The sequence below is a fragment of the Diabrotica undecimpunctata genome, chromosome 3, assembly GCF_040954645.1.
Source record: "Diabrotica undecimpunctata isolate CICGRU chromosome 3, icDiaUnde3, whole genome shotgun sequence".
In the NCBI taxonomy this organism is placed as follows: domain Eukaryota; kingdom Metazoa; phylum Arthropoda; class Insecta; order Coleoptera; family Chrysomelidae; genus Diabrotica; species Diabrotica undecimpunctata.
The window spans coordinates 7,043,477-7,063,016 of NC_092805.1; the positions used below are offsets into that span (position 1 = coordinate 7,043,477).

At 33.5% G+C, this 19,540-nt stretch overlaps 2 protein-coding genes across 5 annotated transcripts in view; one reads left to right on the forward strand and one right to left on the reverse strand.

Annotated features, from left to right (window-relative positions):
* Atg13 (Autophagy-related 13) overlaps positions 1-7,817 on the reverse strand; it is a 43,522-nt gene extending 35,705 nt beyond the window's left edge. Inside the window, exons 1-2 of one of the 2 annotated variants that reach the window (XM_072525163.1) lie at positions 7,419-7,817; positions 7,014-7,341 (exon numbers count right to left, since the gene is read on the reverse strand). In XM_072525163.1, the coding sequence (XP_072381264.1) occupies positions 7,014-7,341; positions 7,419-7,562 (472 nt within the window). In that variant the 5' untranslated portion in view covers positions 7,563-7,817. The remainder of the gene's footprint in view (positions 1-7,013; positions 7,342-7,418) is intronic. The other variant, XM_072525162.1, reaches the window with a different exon arrangement.
* Positions 7,818-8,898: 1,081 nt separating this feature from the next.
* On the forward strand, positions 8,899-14,315 carry LOC140436401 (uncharacterized). Of its 3 annotated transcripts, none has more exons than XM_072525167.1 (5): positions 8,899-9,090; positions 9,503-9,636; positions 9,705-9,796; positions 10,443-10,659; positions 11,145-14,315. In XM_072525167.1, exons 2-5 carry the CDS (start codon positions 9,519-9,521, stop codon positions 11,549-11,551), a joined length of 834 nt encoding a protein of 277 aa, XP_072381268.1. In that variant the 5' UTR covers positions 8,899-9,090; positions 9,503-9,518; the 3' UTR covers positions 11,552-14,315. The 3 variants fall into 3 exon arrangements, with proteins under 3 accessions (XP_072381268.1, XP_072381267.1, XP_072381265.1); XM_072525166.1 differs by lacking the exon at positions 8,899-9,090 and adding an exon at positions 9,097-9,324 and having other exon boundaries at positions 9,487-9,636; XM_072525164.1 differs by lacking the exon at positions 8,899-9,090 and adding an exon at positions 9,097-9,324.
* Positions 14,316-19,540: the final 5,225 nt, after the last annotated feature.

Here is a 19,540-nt window from a genome sequence, read left to right on the forward strand (position 1 = left end):
CAAATTTTCTGTTTCAGAACAGTCACTTTAAGAAATTTTCACTACCCTGAAATTGTGTTCGGCTCGTTTTGTTTTTAGATTTTAATTTAGTAATTAACTTTTTATTAAATCCGTAAACTATTTTTTTATCAGATATCGCTACTTGCGTCCATACGAAGCCATGTTAGAGTTGCTTCCCAAGACAGGAAAGATTTATTTTCATGTTCAGAGCGTCTGTGAATAACCGTTCTGGGGATCCCCTTTAGGGTGAAATAAGTATAAGCGGATATACAGACGCACTATACGTGAAATTGAATCTTAACTGTCTTTTTCCTTTTAACTTTTTATTCTTTAATATGGCAAGTTGTAGTACTAAAAGGAAGGCTTTGCCTATTAAAGATAAAGTGCGTGTTATAAGAGTATTTGAAAGTGGTCGAAAAATTGCTGATGTATGTCGGCAATTTGGACTTGTTAATTCGAATGTCGACTCAATGCTAAAAAACAAGAACAAAAGGTTAAAACTCTTTAATGAGAAGGGAGAAAATGTTAAAAGATTATGACGTGCATTCGTAGTGATGTAGATTAAGCTTTATTCCAATGGTTCCAGCAGTGTCGCAGTTCTGATGTTCCTGAGTCCGGACCACTTTTAAAGGATAAAGCTACAGAGTTCGGAAAACTGTTTGGTGAAGATTTCACATGCTCTAACGGCTGGCTAAATCGGTTTAAAGCCCGGCTCTCAATTTTCTTCGCGAAAATTGTTGGAGAGGCAAAATGTGTGGACGAGAAAGTGACAGGTGATTGCTTACATGGCCACAACTAAGGCAACCATACAAGGATGACGATATCTTCAATGGGGATTAAACTGATGTCTTTTACAAATTAACGTCAGACAAAATTTTAAATTTAAAAAATCAAAAATGTGTCGGTGAAAAGATTTCAAAACAAAGAGTCAAGGTCAACGATAAAGTTGAAAAAAGATTAAGAATATTCGAAAGGAAAATCCTCAGAAGAATTATAGAAGATTCATGGTCTCGATAAGAATGGAAAACGGAGAAAGAGAAGAAGAATGAACAATAAAATAGGAGACATAATGAAAGAAGATATACTTAGGCAGAGACTGAGATGGCTAGGACACATAGAATGAAGCGAAAACGACCTACTGATTAAAAGGGACACCAGATGGAAGGCAGAAACTGAAAGATCAATGGGAAGACCTAGAGAAGATGGAAGGGCCATGTCATGAGCGATATCAAAATTCTGAAAGTGAGAAACTGGAGACACCTATGCATATATCGAAATAAGTGGAAGAAAATTGTAACGAAAGTAATTATAATAAAAAGAAGGTGGTGTGATTCACCGCAATAAGCGAATCAAAGAGCTGACAGTAAGAACGGAAAACATTCCATAAGAAATGAAAGGACTTGAAGATGATATACCCTTAAAATCTACAAATCATTATTATTACGATCTGTAGCTATTTTTTTAAGTCCGAAGGCAAACGTATGAACAATCTGTTTATCTAGGTAGAGTCAAAAATAATTTATGACAGACTTATCGCATAAAATAAAAATATCCTTTAACACATATGCTTTCTGAATAAAATATTCGTCCCTAACGCGTGACTTCCTTGTCAATGATGTTATATCCGGGGAGAAAGTATTTTTGCATACTGCTTACAGCAAAATGCCGCAGCCTTCAGCCTCGTCACAGTTCAGGGTTAGATACATTACCGCCGAACCTTCTCGCGGGTTTTTTCCCTAGGCGCTTGTGTGTTAAAAATAGCAACGAATTTAAAATATGAAAATACAAAAAAATATCCACCTAACACGTAACACACATCCAATATTGCTGGCGCCGATTAATTTGGTTTCGTAAATAGTAATTATCATTGTTTACTACATACCACGTCCATTTAAAATGATAATTAACTGGTTCCAGGCAAAAAATTATTATATAACAATATTGTAACAATTATTATGGACTTCATGACTATTCAATTATTAACATATGCATTTTTATATTATACGAAAAACAGGAAACAGAAAGGTGAACACAACGCATTTTATAAAACAGGTTATTATAATACGAAAAGGCAAACGGTAGCAGAAAATATGTGACATTGGAAGATAAAATAGAAATATGTGTATAGAAATAGAAACAAGCGGAAGAAATATGAATTATGTTAGTTGCTTATTCTGGTTAATGGCTATTCTATTAGATTCGGCTGATCTGAACAGTTCTATTGATGTTGTACCATGGGCAACCTTTTTTGGATGTTGCTAGGAAGGTCAAACTAGCTTTTGGAATCGGTATTTGGCCCAACAGAACAAATTATCAAATATAAATATTATATCAAATTATCAAATAGTGGTTGTCAGATAATCTCAGGATTTCCTGACCAAAGACACATTGCAAACAATGCCAGTAAACGTTATCAGAAGGCAAATTAACAATAATACAAATGGCCCTTCACAGGACCCAACGACTAGAAAACTTGAACCTATGATCCTAATTTGTCACTTAAATGTAGAAAGCATATGCTATTCAAAGAGCCAGTCTTATCAAAATTTCTAAAAGATAATGACATCGAGCTGGTCGCTCTACAGGAAACACACTGCGAAACGGAAAAACAACTGCGAAAAAGGGGAAAAATAACTGGCTTCGAACTACTGGGTGCCACGTACCATCGATCATAAAGCACAGCAACATACGTTAAACAAAACATAGGAAACGCCGTCCTTGTTTTCACGTGTACTAATGATGAAATTAACAATGTTGTAAAAATTGGAAGCATCACCGTTACTAACACCTACAAACCACCAGCTATATCCTGGCCAGCTCATGTCATCCACACACATCCGCACCCGTCCTTACACGTGGGGGACTACAACAGTCACCATAATCAGTGGAAATATAAACAATGCAACAGCAATGGGAATGCATTAGTGAAATGGGCGGAGGACGAACATCTATCACTTAAGTTTGATACTAAAGACCGACCTACATTCATGTCAGCTGCATGGAAGGAGTACAATTCTGATCTATGTTTTGACTCTACTAATAAAAACGGGCAACCTCTAGCAGTCTCTCGAAAAGTAATGGACGACTTCCCATACAGCCAACACCGCCCAGTGATCATAGAGGCAGGAACCCAGATTCCTATAATCACATCCATCCCTCGTCCACGGTGGAATCCAAAGAAAGACATGTGGGGTAGCTTTTGTGCGGAACTGGAGAAGACTCTTGGCTGGATACCCCCTACCATCAAAAATTACAAAAGATTCGTTGGAGCCGTAATCAGCCGTAAGTTTCTTTTTCGTGAATGTCCCTATAATTAGAATTACTAAGAGACTTTATTATTTGAGAGACCTCTTCTTCCAAAACTAAAGCTTTTTTTAAATCATTTCAGATCACCATGAACATTATTTACTAAACTAAAAGGCATTGGCAATATAGCACATTTTAAGACACCAAGTGGGAAATTTTCAAATTGTCACCATGTATAATAAACAATAGTAAAGGTTTTCAATTGTATTTATGAGAGCATTAAATTCGTTAATAAACTTACACAACTTTAATTGCATTGTTAGACATAAAACTCCAAATTTATTGCATTATTATCATTAAATTAACAATTCCAAGGTTAATTTTTCTGTATAATGCATTTTTTTGTAGTTTTGACACCATGGTAACTATGGTAAGGATATTATAAGAAAAGAAAATGGGAAATTAATAAAATTATATGAAAAAAGAATAACGTGTGTGTTGAGTCTTTAGAACATGACAGTTTGAGTCAAGAAAAGAAAGAAACTGCTTCTTCTTAGAAGCCGTCTTCTGTGGTAACCATAATGGCTATTTTTATTTTTCAACTTGCTAATCTAAACAAATCAATTGATCTGGATTAATACCAATCACATAGATTCTTCAACCAAGAATTCTGCCTTCTGCCAACAGTCTCAATTCTTTTTAAATTTCATTTTTTTAATGGCCAAGTCTCAGCTCCATATAATAATATGCTTCATGGCTTCATTTGTAGAAATGCTGATCTGACAATCTCCATTGGAAAGAAACTGGATATATGTATATATATTTTAACTGGAAGTCAAAAGACCAAATAATGTATTTCTAATCTTAAAATTGTCATTCATTTCCAGATTAAGTATATTAAATATAATAATATATAAAGCTGGATAATTGGAATAAATCTGTGTTTTAAAGTTGTAGTAATTTTATTTTAGTAGTAAAAATATAAGTAAATATCTCATAATTTTGCAGTTTATATTATTGTATTGTTTTTAGAATTATGAAATTATTGTATAATTTAGGATTGTAATTTTTAAATCCTACAAGGTCTGTTGACATAAATAAAGAATTAATTTATAACACCATTGTACCATAACATAAGGTAAAATGTGGTAATGTATTTGTTGTTACAAACAAATACTCAGATACTTGTAATCTGTATGATTGAAATAAGATTAAAAATGAATTACCTTCAGATAAAAAAAAATAAAACAATTGATAGATTCTTTTAAATTTTATCTACTTTAGAAAGTGGTATACTTGACACCAAATTTATAAATATAACTTAACAAAAACAAAATTGAGATCAAAACAAAAGATTTTTGTCCAATATTTAAATATACTTCAAGGAATAATATAATTTTTGTAATGTCGTTATATTTCCTATATTATTATACACTTTCACAATTATAGTAACTGACTTATGCAGGATTTAAGAGTACTGGTTGATAAAGTCGAAGCCATAAAAGAATTTACCAATTTACCAGCTAAAGGAGTTTTATACAAACTGTCCTGTGCTGTCAATAATTTCCATATAGAAGTATAGGGGCATCTCTTTACAATTAGGGGGAAGCATGACTAGACTATTTCTAGTTCATGCAAACTGCTCTTAACAAAATTAAAAGTTGGTTGTCCAAGGAGGGTTTATGTCAACCCCAGCAAAATGACTGTGTTATCTTTTACAAGGAGACGTAAATACAATTTACAGGCTCCAATTATGAATGGCATAAAACCACCAAATGGGAGACACTAGGCCCAATTGCAGCCTATCCAAATCTCTTGGAAACTGCCTAATTTCAGGCAGAAATACATGCTATAGACATTAGTGCCCAGGAATATATCAACCGAGACACTCTTAGGGCAAAAATATTTATTTTATCAGACAACTAAGCCACCTTAAAGGCTCTAAAGTCATTTACTTGTGAGTCAGAGATGGTTTGGGACTGTTGACAATCCCTCCAGAACAAAGTAACTTTGATGTGGGTGACAGGTCACAAGAGAATTGCAGGAAATAAGGAAGCTGACATCAGAGAGGAATTCTGGGCCTGGGAACTCAATCAACTAAGATTACATTGGTTATCACAGCAGGACAAAGGCAGGCAAAAGGCTCATAAAAGTGACGCCTACTGCAACAAACTGCCTTCTCGAAATGTGTAAAAGATATCAAAATGATCACTGGCCTTCTCATTGGTCAGTGCTTTCTGAGATAATCATCTTAAAAAAAAAACGTCAAATCAGTGAGAACTGTAGTTTCTGTAACAATAAAAAAGAAATGGCAGAACCTTTTTTTATACTATGCAACTGCGTAGCACTGTTCTGCAAATAACTAAAATTCCTAGGAGAGGAGGAATCTCCTTTCCTCTAGCACCCTCTGACATAGGAAACAAGTCACCTAGAAAGCTTATCAACTCCATCAGAAGTATTGACATCGTAGAGTTCAACTAGATTAAAGTATACATAAAAGATCTGTATAGATTGAAATGAGGTGAGGCTTAACAACTGCACATAATCTAATCTAATTAAATAGGGGCATCTCATCTTAACAGTTTCTGTTGAAATTATAGACAAAATGTGACATGAAAAGATAATTCCAGACCATGACTTATAAACCAGAAAAACAGCCATTGCAAGTTTTTTCATTTTGTACAAAAATTACTACAACTTTAAGAAAAATCTTTATTCCAAGTACCTAGCTCTATATATTGAATATATTTTTGAAATTAATACATTGGAAATACATTATTTGATGTTTTATCCCCAGAGTACTCAGAATGTTCATTTAAAGATAGAGTTACTACAAATATAATGATAACTTTGAATGGTGAAATGAGGAAACAGATGGAGATGCATACAGCAGAAATAGGGTGGGTTGGATGGAGTGAAAGGAAGCAAGTGTGTTATAAAACTTTCGTAAGACCAGCTATAATGTATGGAACTGAATTTTGGGTAGTTAAACAGAAAGAGGACCAACGAATGCATGACAGAAATGATATGCATAGGAGGAAGATCTATTTAATTAAAAAAATATGAATTTAAAATTAAGTAATCTACAAGGAAGTGGGACAAGCTTCCAGACAACAATAAAAAAATTTAAATGTGTCCATTCAGAAATTTGAATAGATAATGACTAATTGATATATTATGAATACACTAATAGGTATGTTGCCACTTCAGGCCTATTAATTTAGCACAATTATATTCACAAAAACAAACTTTATTTGACTTTAAATATTACAAAATGACAAGCTTAAAACTGTATGTTATTCAGCATTGCCAGGTCTCATTTGAAATGGAAATGTTCAATATTTAACACATGTAGAGAACACACATGTTCTCTAGCTTTGGTGTTGGATAGTGCCCCAACACATCCAGAGAAGCTCACAATAGAAGATAAAAAAGATCCATCTTATATATTAACTTTAATCCACTAACTAGTAATAACCCAAGCAAGGAACATTTGTAACAGATGACTGGATAGTGAATACAGCAGAATAGATTTGATTATTAGGTTGAAACACATTAAGAACACAGTATACATGTGGGACGTGGGATGAGATTACAATAATATGCTGAGTCTAACAGAAAACTCTGGCTAAGTCTTTAGTAATTCCCATTAAGGCATATCCCTAAATGATATAGATTGTTACTGGGACAACTTCAGCAATAAAAATACAAAAAGATCAACACATACTTTAATTATTTAATTATTATACGATAAATGCTGTACTTACCTAAAAATATACGATAACATATAACAAATGAGTCAGGCCCTTGCCTTCGAGACAGTTTATAAGCAGGAACAACTCGCGTTATCGACACTAGCGATTTTAGAAGAGTCCCCATACGATTATAGATTGTATGCACTATTCTTGTGGTAGGATCACACTGTTGTTCGGGCAACATGCCCAGACACCAATTTTCGAGAACCATATGGTCACCCTCCACGGTACGCAAAGAGATTTCGACACATAAGGGTAAATTTGAGGATAGGATTTCGCCGTTTAGAACTCTTTTCGTTTCCGCAAGGACTTCCGGAAGATCACTGATGTTCAAGTTAAACTATAAAAAAAAATGTTAGTTAAGACTATTATAATAACAATTTAAAGTCCGAATAACAATTTAAAGAGCGTTCTTACCCAATCGGTACTTGTGGTTTGTGATCTGCAGTTTGTTGTTACTTTTTCTCCAAGTCTGGACTGTACAATGATCTGGGTACATTTTAAAGCCAAAAATTTTGTAAATTTATCCAATTCCCGTTTTTCCTGAGTGCTGAGCTTCATTGTTGATAAGTAATGCCTGTTAGTTCTGTTATTTCACAAAAATTCGCCCATTGGGACGTTTAATCATAAATAATCCACACTGTTGCAGTAAGAACTTTAAACGTCAACACCATTCCCTACCACAGCAATTTCATGTCGCAGCCCACATGAAATTCCAAACATTCACAGAGACGGAAAACATCAATTCTCGTCTCTCTTACACACAAAACACTACGTGTTTTTATTTGGGTTTTTTAATCCAAAACAAGAGGAAACGAAGGTCGAAGAACTTTGTAACGGAGGGGAGTTGCTATATTGTCACTTGTCCACTGTCAATTGTCTGCCTCTATTTAAAGCATGGAGTTAAGACATCGAGTTAGAGTTAAGAGTAGAATCTATCTAAATTCTATATCTAGATTCAACTCGATGATTTAAAATATTATTCAAATCACAGTATATACCACAAATAGTAGTGTAAATGGAATAGGACATGTGGGGAGAGTGAATTGTATGGGCCCAGCCGTTCGTAATATCGACGGCGCTACTAGTCACAATGCACTACGGTCATCGAGTTATGACCATAGTACATAAAAAGGGGGGGTATATACTATGGTTATGACTACGGTGGAGGTATGACGTGTGACATAGCAAGAGGCGTATGACGTTGATGTAAGTGCTGTTGCCATGGTTTCACTAGTTTCGCAAATTTACCCTTCCAAAAAACAAAGATTGTAGTAAATTCTTGTAAATTCACAACCACAACTTAAATTTACAATAACTTATTTCTAAAGAATTTTGAGTATCCACCGAAAAAAAGTGTTAACGGCAACATTGTAATCCTTGTCTTTGCAAATTGCAAATTTTTATTTTATATTTATTTTCCATTCAAAGTATAATTTTGAATTTTGCCGCCTAAAATTCAAAGCATATTTTTTTAATTTGCCGCTTAAAATTTAGAACCGTTTTAAATTTGCCCTCAAATGAAATTAGTTTTGGCCCGTCCGCATTTGGCGCTAGAAACTCTCTCCCAAATCTTTCTATGGGACTTACCTTACTGAGAGCTATGTACTCTGATTTCTCTGATTCAAATAGCAGATCAAACAATTGTTCTGTGCGACAAATTATCAATTTTTAAATACTTTCAATTTTAATAAATAAATCAAAGAGAATTGAATTGAAAATTTATCATGACTACAATCGTAGTATACTCAATGTTATATTGGTCAACAGTTATAAATATATTTTAATTACAAATTATAATGTGCCTTAACCAAAGAATATAGACGCTTTATACTATATTCTTTGGTATTTGGTATCACTCTAGGGTCATCACAAATAGTATTAGATTATATAACAATTACCTAATAAGGAAATTTTATGAAAATTTTTTTAGATAACAATTTATTATCGAACTCGATGCAATTTATGAACTTAAAATTTGTATACTTTACCATGCTTTGTTCCGTGTCAAAATCATATGTGCTACGAGTTCAAAGTCAAAAATACATGTTTTGATTTGATGATAATGTTATAATTTATTATTGTTAAGGTTGGTGTTGATTATCTAATATGAAATTTAAAAATATAAAGGCACTTATTCTGTAACATTCATAGTAATTTATTTCATTAGAAAATGATAAAGAATTATAATTTACATGTCACTTATATTTAATTCATTTTGTTTGCTAGTAAGCAGATCAAAATTTTCATTCCATAGGGTATATTTAATCAGCAAACATGATCAAAGACTTCGGAAAATCAATAAAATGGGTTTTTATCGGACGTAAGTTTTTGCAAAAACGTAAAGCGTAGTTCAGATATTAAAAAAAAAATTGCATGTTTTGTATCTCCTATTTTAAACACTAACAAAATCCCTATTTATACCTTTTAATTAGATACTATTTTGAGATTGAGTTTAACCAGATTTCAGTATAATATATTTTAGGATATTTTAATTTTAGTGCATCTAGCCACACTATGACTTCTTCAAATTTAAGCAAACTTTTTGAGGGCAAAGTAGATAGATTCAAAGGTATTACTGTAGATTCAAAAAATGAACAATGTGAAGATCAGGAATTTCCACAAAAACTTAAAGGTAAAGACTATAGGTACATAATCGATTTATTTATCTTATTTTAAAAGTTATTATCTTTTCTGATTTAGATTCACTAAAAGCTTGGACTGAAAATGGAAATAGAGGAATTTGGTTCAAAGTCCACCTTAGTCAGTCTGATTGGGTACCAATTTTGGCCAAGGTAAAGGCAAATTGCATTATTTTATAGTTTGAAAAAATGTAAGGTTGTTAACTATACATATATTTTAATCTAATTAGCTTTTTTCAAGTAAATTTATATACTTAGTGCTCACCTCAAGAAAAAGTATATTTATATACAAATTAGTTATTTGGCATTGTTTTATATTTAGTTGTGGTAAATCTGTTATAAAATACTTATTGTGGCTGCCATGTATGAATAGCAGAATCATATCAATCAAGCTCACTATCAAACTTTTAAAAGTCAATATAATACAGTATGCCCTGACTAGTGGGTTTTCAGAGGAGTAAAGCTACAAATTCAATTCAGAGTTGAAGAAGGAAATATCAAGAATACCAGGAGGAGAAATGACAATTATGATTGGGAATTTTAACACCAAAGTGGGTTCGATCCAGACAACCAATGATCACCTTATAAAAATTCTAGGAAAATGGTGACTGAAAAATAATTAACCATAGTGAACACCATAATTATACACTTGTTAGTCATCTGTTGCTAGGTAACAAAATCAAATATATAGCACTTTATAAATTCTGCTGCGTTATTAATCAATAAAAAGTATTTCATGTGATTATGTTTCACCAAAACATGAGTTTTATGCCAGTAATTGGTTTTAACATATTTTTAGAATGGCTTTAAGTTTCATCATGCCCATGAAGAGTATGTTATGATGGTATGTTGGTTGCCTAAATCAGAAAGTAATAACATTCCACATTATGCTCATACTATGGTAGGTGTTGGAGCTGTGGTTATCAATGATGAAAACCAAGTGTTGGTAGTTAAGGAAAGATACTATCCTCATAGTTTACCTCATTACAAACTGCCGGGAGGTTACGTGGAACCAGGTAAATTATTATTAAGAGTTTCATGTTCGTTTTACCTTTATTTCGGCTTTATTTTTTGTAGTTTTTACAAAACTTTCTTGTTTTGCATAAATTAATTTATTTATACTCCTCTCGTCAGAGATGAAAATGGCACTGAACCTCTAAAAATCATATGAATAAGTTAAATTTTTCTGAGAATGCTAATTTTAGGACCCCAAAAAATATGCAAAAAGTTTACTCCTCCTACCCTCCAGTTTCCCTCTAAAACCACCTCCCTCGTAGGGAAAAAATCGATTTACCAAAAATCTGTACAGGATTTTTTTGCTTTTTTAATTTGTTTTGCTAATTTTGCAATAATAATAATTATTTTTTCAATTTTCAATCAATATTGTCTTGTAGGCAATTTAATTTCGCACATTTAGCAATGTTTGCTCTAATTTAATATCGTTTTGTTTAATTTAGACATTTATAAGAAATTCCCGTTAAATTATCTGATGTTGTTTTAGGTGAAAATATTGTTGATGCTGCCATACGTGAAGTATATGAAGAAACCAACATAAAAACTAAGTTTGAGTCAGTGTTAGCTCTGAGGCACGGTCATGGGGGTATGTTTGCATGTTCAGACATCTACATAACCGTTCACCTAAAGGCAGTTACGGTAGATATAGAAAAATGTGATAGAGAAATCTTGGAATCCAAATGGATGGATGTGACAGAGTATTTAGAACATCCCCACATACATGAATTGAACAAGTTCTTCGTTAAGAAGTATTTGGAATATGAAAAAAGGGGTATCAAGGTCAACTGTTTCCATGGGATTCACCAGATTCTTAAAAAACCATATACTGTGTATTCTATTACAAATAGAGAATTGGAATTTACTAACAACGATGTAGATATTTCGAAGTTTTAAAAGAAATATTAGATTTTATTGGTATTTACAATTTTATACCAAAATTTAATATAAATTATTTTAATTAACCCATACACACAAGTGCAAACAATAATTTGATGTTCTATCATAAAAGTTTCTGATTACTTTTACTTCAATTACACAGACCGACAAACCTGAGACCTAGAAAAACTAGCATTTTTTCCATTTTTGAGGTTATGCAGATCCGTTCATTTTTTATATCCCAAAATAATACCAAAAAATATAGACGTATATGTCTATATTCTTTGATAATATGCATAACACCTTAAAGTATAATATGCCTCTTTCAAATGCTGTTGAATTTGCTCAAATGGATGGATATAACAAAAAAAAAATCTCGTGGGTTAGGTGGGTTTGCCTGCTTGTTGAGAAATGTGGTTGATAGGAATTGGTTGGTTAGGAGGGAATTGGTTTGGTGAATAAACTAACTTGCTGTACGTGATTTCCTTATAATACAAAAAATTAGCAATTAATCTTATGGATTCTTAGGTTAGTTGGGCTCATAGACATTTGCACGGTTTATCGACCACGTGACCTAAATGACCAATGAGAAGGTCACGTGGTCGATAAATCTAGCCCTTCAGAAGGAGATGCAAGATGCTGCTTTGCGTCAGTTTTCTCTGTTGGACTGGGGGAACGTGGCTGTACTGTATCATTCAGTCTATCTTATATTATGTCTATGGGTGGGCTTTCCTGCTTCAGGATTAAAAGAGGTGGTTTGTAGGAGTTTGTATCAGTAAACATAATTACTGTATATGATTTTATTTTGATATGTTACAACAAGCTAGGGATTCCAGGAATAAGTGGGTTTGCTTGCTTGTAAACTTAAAAGAATGGTTTCTAGGTAAAATAAGGTTTGTAGGTTTTTTTCTTCGGATCTCTGGATCCGAATCATCATCATCAGTTGGCGCTACAGCCCTTCGTGATCCTTGGCCTGCTTCAAAACATTCTTCCATCCTTCCCTATCGAGTGTCTGTCTTCTCCAGCCCCTCACTCCAATCTCCCTCAGATCTTCCTGTACATCGTCCAGATATCTGAGTTTAGGTCGCCCCCTTCTTCTTCTTCCGACCGGCCTGTTTAGCATAGTTATTTTAGTGGGATCACTCTCATCCATTTGCATAACGTGGCCCACCCACCTTAGGCGGTTTATTTTGATGGTCTTCACAATATCTGCATCAGCAAAAAGTCTATAGAGTTCAAAGTTATATCGCCTTCTCCACAGACCCTGTTCGTTTACTCCGCCATATATGGTCCTCAATACTTTTCTTTCAAAGACTCGCAGTAACTCTTCATCTCGGGTCGTCATTGCCCATGTTTCCGATCCGTATGTGAGCACTGGGCGTATTATTGTTTTATAAAGTTTGCACTTTGTTGCTATTGACATACTTCTCGCTCTTAGTTGAGGGCCCAGGCCAAAATAACAGCGGTTGGCCACGCATATTCTTTTTTTTATCTCGTTGGAAGTGTTATTTTTGTAGTCTACCAGTGATCCTAAGTAGCAGAATTCTTCTACCATTTCTATCGTTTCGTGTTGCACCTCTAAGTTATTTTGTGGAATTCTTGATATGGCCGGCATATATTTAGTTTTCTGGATGTTAATCAGAAGTCCGATGTTTTCTGCGGCATTTTTGATACGTGTGAAAGCCTCCACTGCTTCATTTTGGGTTCTTCCAATTATGACGATATCATCAGCGTATGCCATTATTTGTATACTACGGGTATATTGCTGGATCCGAATATTGCTCAAATTTTGTCGACCTGTTATTATTATTATCTCTTTTGTTGTGATTTGGAGCGTATGAAGACTACATTAAGTACCTTTGTTAATGATGTATCACTTTGCGAACTGTTTGTTCGCAAAGTGTTTTGTTCAAATTGTATTTTGAAAAATCCTGAAAAAAAATATCTGTAAAAAAATCTAAACTGAAAGAGCATGTCAGAACCAGTTCAGCTGTCAAGACCAGACGACTCTCGATATATCAGTAGTAAATGGTTCTCAAAGTACCATACCATCAACAAACGTACTTAACGTAGTGTTCCCATCGACTAAAAATTATTACGCTGTCAGGACTGATGTAGAGCATTGTAATTTGTGAGGTATCATAACTCGACGTCTGTCATTGCTAATGTCTTTCACAATACCGTACTTACCACTACGACTCCAATGATGTAATATCTTAAACACGTCGAATTTGACTTCGCCAGGGATCTTCTTCAGGACCTGCCATGGGGTCTCAGTCTCATAGATCACTTCATTGTTACACTTTCTGGTACAAGTCATTTCACTATCGATCTGGTACTTCTGTACCGTGATTGGTTGCGTGACTCTCCAACGTATAATGGAAGAAAATTACACTGTTTTATGGCCATTGAAGAGAGGTTTCAATGTTGAAGGTTATCACATGCGATTGAGGCAATCGGGACGCTTTTTAATCTCGATGGTTTCCCGTAAAATCTTTTGTTTATAAAAACGGACGAGGGTTATATCTTTGGAATTCAAAAAAATATTTTATGACCTTCTTAAAGATGTTCTAGAAGGGCTAAGACAGAAATCTTTTAAATTTTGAAACATTTGTGCCTTTATAATCTTTAATAATTTGTTGAACATTTTAAATTTATATGGATTAACTACTTATGTATTTAATAATGTTTTATTTCTTGATAAGTTGTTTTACAAAAAAGTTTTGATCGTGTTTATTGTTGTCTATCACTGTGATTTGTATAATAAAAAAATTGTTTTTAATGATTGTTTTACTTATTCTGAAGCTATTTTCTTGTGACATTTTAAAGTAATTACTATTTTAACGGGAATAAGCCACAATTAAAGGTTAACGTGACTTTAATTGTGGCTTATTCCCATTAAAATAGTAATTGTTTTACTTATGTTTAATAATTATTTTATATACGTTCCTTTATGGTCTCCTAATATAGATTCTGAAATCCACAGGATATCAGATTAAAGAATCTGAGGCCAGATCGACGTCTTTTTAGATACATCTTTCGCCTTTGCGTAATTTAACCTAAATATGACCTCAGAATGAGTTAAAAAGGGTGGCGCACTAGTCTCGGCGCATCACAGTTGATGGCATGTAAACAGATCTGTTGGTATAGTAGAAGCCACAGTTAGAATGCAGTGTTGGTCTTACTGTTGGTTAACTGAGTTAAATAAGAGAATAAACCAAAAAAAAAATAAATCTATGCCTGTATACATAAAATATCTAATACCTCGTAAATACTTATATACATATATACAAAAAAAAATGCAAGTAATTTACCCTATACAACACGATACATACACACTATATATACACTCAGGTGCAAAAAAATCGATCCTTTCCTTATGTCTTATTTATTTGAAGTTGTATAATTTCAGAGACATTAAATTACGTATGTAAATTTAGGTGTACCCTCGTATACGAGAAATAAAATAATATTTTTAATATTGGTTTTTATATTTCTTAAAACAAACTGGTATTTCAGGTTTTTGTCAAAAAGGGTCTGAAGCAAGTAGATATTTATTGAATGTTGTTTTTAATTCAACAATCATACTAGTGTAGTGATTTTATTTTCAAAACGTGTAATATTTTTATTTAATTATCCTTCCTAAATGTCTCTAACTCCGACAGATGCTGCAAGGACGGTGACTTTAGTTCAAGATGGTCGTAGCCAATATTATGCAGGTGAAATGTTGAGTGTTAGTCGATATTCGGTTCAAAGAGCAGTTTGGCGTTTTAGCGACACCGGTAACTTCACAAGAAGACCAGGATCAGGTCGTAGAAGGGTAACATCCGAAAGAGATTATCGATTTCTGGTCTCATCATGTTTGAGAAATCGGCATCTAACTTCAGTTGAACTGGCAAATCGTCTGAGCGAAGTGAGAAATGTGGATGTAAGCAGATGGACAGTTCGTCGACGACTTGTAGAAGGTAATTTATTATCCAGAAGGCCAGCCCTATCTCCATTACTATCCATAGAACATCGCAGAGCTCGCCTTGCTTTTGCAAGAGAACATGAAAACTGGAATGATGCAGATTGGAGCAATGTATTGTTCTCAGATGAGTCCAGATTTTGTCTAAGGTCACCAGACGGCCGAGAAAGGGTGTGGAGAAGACACGGAGAGCGATATTTTCAATGTAATATTGCGGAAAGAATAAGTTATCGGGGGGGCTCCGTTATGGTTTGGGCTGGTATCAGTTCAGAAGCTCATACTGATTTAGTTATTGTAGATAGAGGTTCTATGACTGCTACAAGATACATAACAAGTATTTTAGATCAGCATGTGGTACCTTTTGCTCCTTTCATTGGACCTAATTTTATTTTTATGGACGACAACGCGCGTCCTCACCGTGCTAGAATCGTCAATCAATATATAGAGGAGGTGGGAATTGTCCGTATGAACTAGCCAGCTTGCAGTCCCGATCTCAATCCCATAGAACATCTATGGGATATGATGGGAAGACGTCTTCGAGCACGAGTACCCCGTCCAAACAACTTGGCTGAACTTACAGCGGCTCTTCAAGAAATATGGGACCAATTGGATCAATTTGATATCCAGAGGTCAATTACCTCAATGCCTAGACGTGTACAGGCTGTTATAGGGCCCGAGGGGGAAACACTAGATATTGATTTATTATCAATGTTTTTCTTAATTTCAGAAAGTTTTAAATATTCTTGTATTTTTGAGTTTTGGCGTATGTCTCTATAAACAAATGATTTTTTTTTTTGGATAATCTGTGAAAATTATTTTAATCTAACATATACTTTTACATATATACCTGATTTAAAACTATATATATATATATATATATATATATATATATATATATATATATATATATATATATATACATGCATAAAATACACAAGATCATAACTGAAATGTACTGTACGTTCAGTACTAAAAAAACAAATGAGCAATAAATCTGAGATATTTCTCGTTAATTAATACTAATCGCAATCCATATCTAAAATCGTCCTCATTCTCTGAATTATCTCGTATATTAGTTATCACCGGTTCAATAGGTATCTTGCAAATTGTCCACCGCAAACATTTTTTCATCTACTTTCTTGACGTGGTTCACATAATTATGCCACTGCTCTTTAGATACGCGTTGGTAAGCTTCTTTTATCAACGTTCTACCGTTTTTTCTTTAAAATCGACGTTGTTTGAAGCCACATACCTTTTTACTTGACTCCACACCATCTCAATTGGGTTCAGCTCGGAATGGTAAGGCGGCAGTCTCAAAATTTCAACGCCATATTTTTCCGCATTTATCGTACTCGTCTCTAAATGCGGCCGCAGTTTACAGTAATTCACTTTTTAGATAATCTTCCTCGAAGAAAATATTCTTTTCGATTAGCCAATCCTTGATTTGCCTTTTGTTCCACAATTTTATCGGGAAATCAAATTTGCGGGAGTGGTATGAGCTATCCAAAACGACAACGTTTTCTTTGTCTTTCAGCAAGTTTGGAATTAAAGTCTTCTCAAACTATTCTTGATATAGATCCCCGTCCATTTCGTCGTGGTAATCAGCGATTTCCTTTTTGATCAAGAAAGTTAATTTGACCCATGTCACAAAACCAGTTTCGCTTCCAGCATGGAGAAGAACAAACCGAGGACCTCTTTGAATTGGATCTTTCAGTCCAGTAGAGAACCCTTTTATGAAGGCATCTCGTGGATTCTTGATTGTTATTTCCCTTCAATTCTTTTTAACTGAAGCACCGACGTTAGTCCAAGACTCATCGGTATAAACAAGGTTTACATTATCATTCTTACTCAATGTTTTATTTGTCTGAGGTACTTGTGTCTCCAGGGTATGATATCTTTTCTTTCCATCAATATCGAATCACGACGTCTTTTACCATATTCAAAACCCAGTCATTTAGTAGCCTACGAAATGTGGTTTTTAAAAAAGCTGGTAGGTCCTCATCATCCTTCACTCTATTCATTATGCTGTCGACGGTTTTCCAAAAAAACACATGGGGAATTTTCCTTATTCGAAATTTCACTCCCTCATCGTAAGTATTCTCACGTGAATTGGACTGGAAACTGTTTTTCTTCCTTTTTTGTACCGGTTTTAGTTCGCATTTATTTTTTGTTGCGTTGTTTAATTTTGACCGACTTTCAGTTGCTGAAAATTACTATATCACCAAGCATACGTTCTCATAGTCAATGTTTAAACAAACAGATATTCACATGCAGTTGATAAACAATATAAAACTGCATCAATTAAAACAAAAGTAAATTTTTGAAATTTTATAGTCATTTATAGTATTTACAAATGGAAGGTTTTTAATGAAAAATATTAAAAAATTAAAATATATACATTATTCATAATTATTATTATGTTTTCAGTGAAAGAAATCTGCAACTTTAAATTTATTTGAGCTATTAATACTAGTTTATATCTAGAGTGTAAGTATTTTTGTATTGTATATTTCCGACAATCAATCTGTCAAAATATTCCTAAACTGTGAAAGCAAATTTATATTAAGGCTATGGCTCCACGAGCGACAGATTGTCGCTAGCAGTAGCACTAAAATTACGGCGGCAGTAAAGCAGTAAAATCATGGCTCCACGAGCGACAGTTTACAGCGCGCATATCACCGCGTTTTGGTCTTGTAGTGGCTCCATGAGCGTTAATATGACGCAGCTATAATCAGTGGTATCTAGTCCGTTTATATAATGTCCGTGTATATAGCAGATAAAATAAATAAATAAATAAATAAGTAAAATGAATCACACCGATAATATAATAATATATTATGGATAATCTATTATTTCAACAAAAAGTTGCTTTAATATTGGCATTGCGACGTCGATGTAGGATTAAAAAACAACGGAAATGGTGGATTCACCCTGTTCAAGTGCCTAGACAGACAAAGGGATAATTTTTTTCTTTTACACAACAAATTAAAAGAATATCCTGACAAGTTTTTTGAATATTACAGGATGTCAGTGTCTTTTATTAATTTTTTATTATGTGAAATAGAAGATGTCATACAAAAACAGGATACATCAATGCGTGATAGCTTAAGCCAAGAAGAAAAATTAGCAATTACCTTCCTTAAAGTAAGATTTCAAATTACATATTTTATAATCCTATACATGTATCTACCTAAAAATAAGAAAAACAAAATATTTAACTTTCATTAGAATAAAAAGGGACCGCCACCACTTCTTACCTCTGCGTATTCTGTAATTAGCTACTGAATTATCAAGTAGATCGACGGCTCCCATATGTCAATTATATTCATTTATCATATTGGGTTGATGTAATGAATCTTCATTTTCCAATATCTAACTTGCTTTTTTATGTTACAATAATTAAAAAAATTCTTATGCGACATAAAATCTGCTTGGTTGCAGTCTTTTATTTATGAATCACGCCAAGCTATCGAAAACGAAACATTAGTACTGAAAGATAATATAAAATTTTACTATAAACAATAATTATTAAAATTTTATTTATATGACATGATTAGACAATCACTTATATAGAAATAAATCACCAGTTCGAAGAAGGAAATCCAAAAAATAGATTTTCGGGAAATCAATAAAAACTGTTTATTCTCTCTATTCAACTTTTTCTTGTTTAATAATGGGATCTGTTATAAAGTACAGTTTGATACGGTTAATTGGGATTGAAAAAAAACCATCCATTGATTTTTGTTATCGAGAATACGGATAAAGAAAATATTGGATTTATTTCTTTCTTAGAACTTATAATTTGTTGTTATGATTTGAGACACAAAATTGTATGAAAAAACTTTAAAGTAATTTATAAAAACAAAGAAACAACTTAACAAACACAGAGAAATAAACAAACAAGAACAAAAATATCCGATTAAATGGCAATTACCGCTACAAGCGACAAATTACTGCTAGTGGAGCCACAAACGCGCTGCAAATTACTGCTAAAAAATAGGTCCGGATCTATTCGAACGCGACACGACCTTGACGACGCG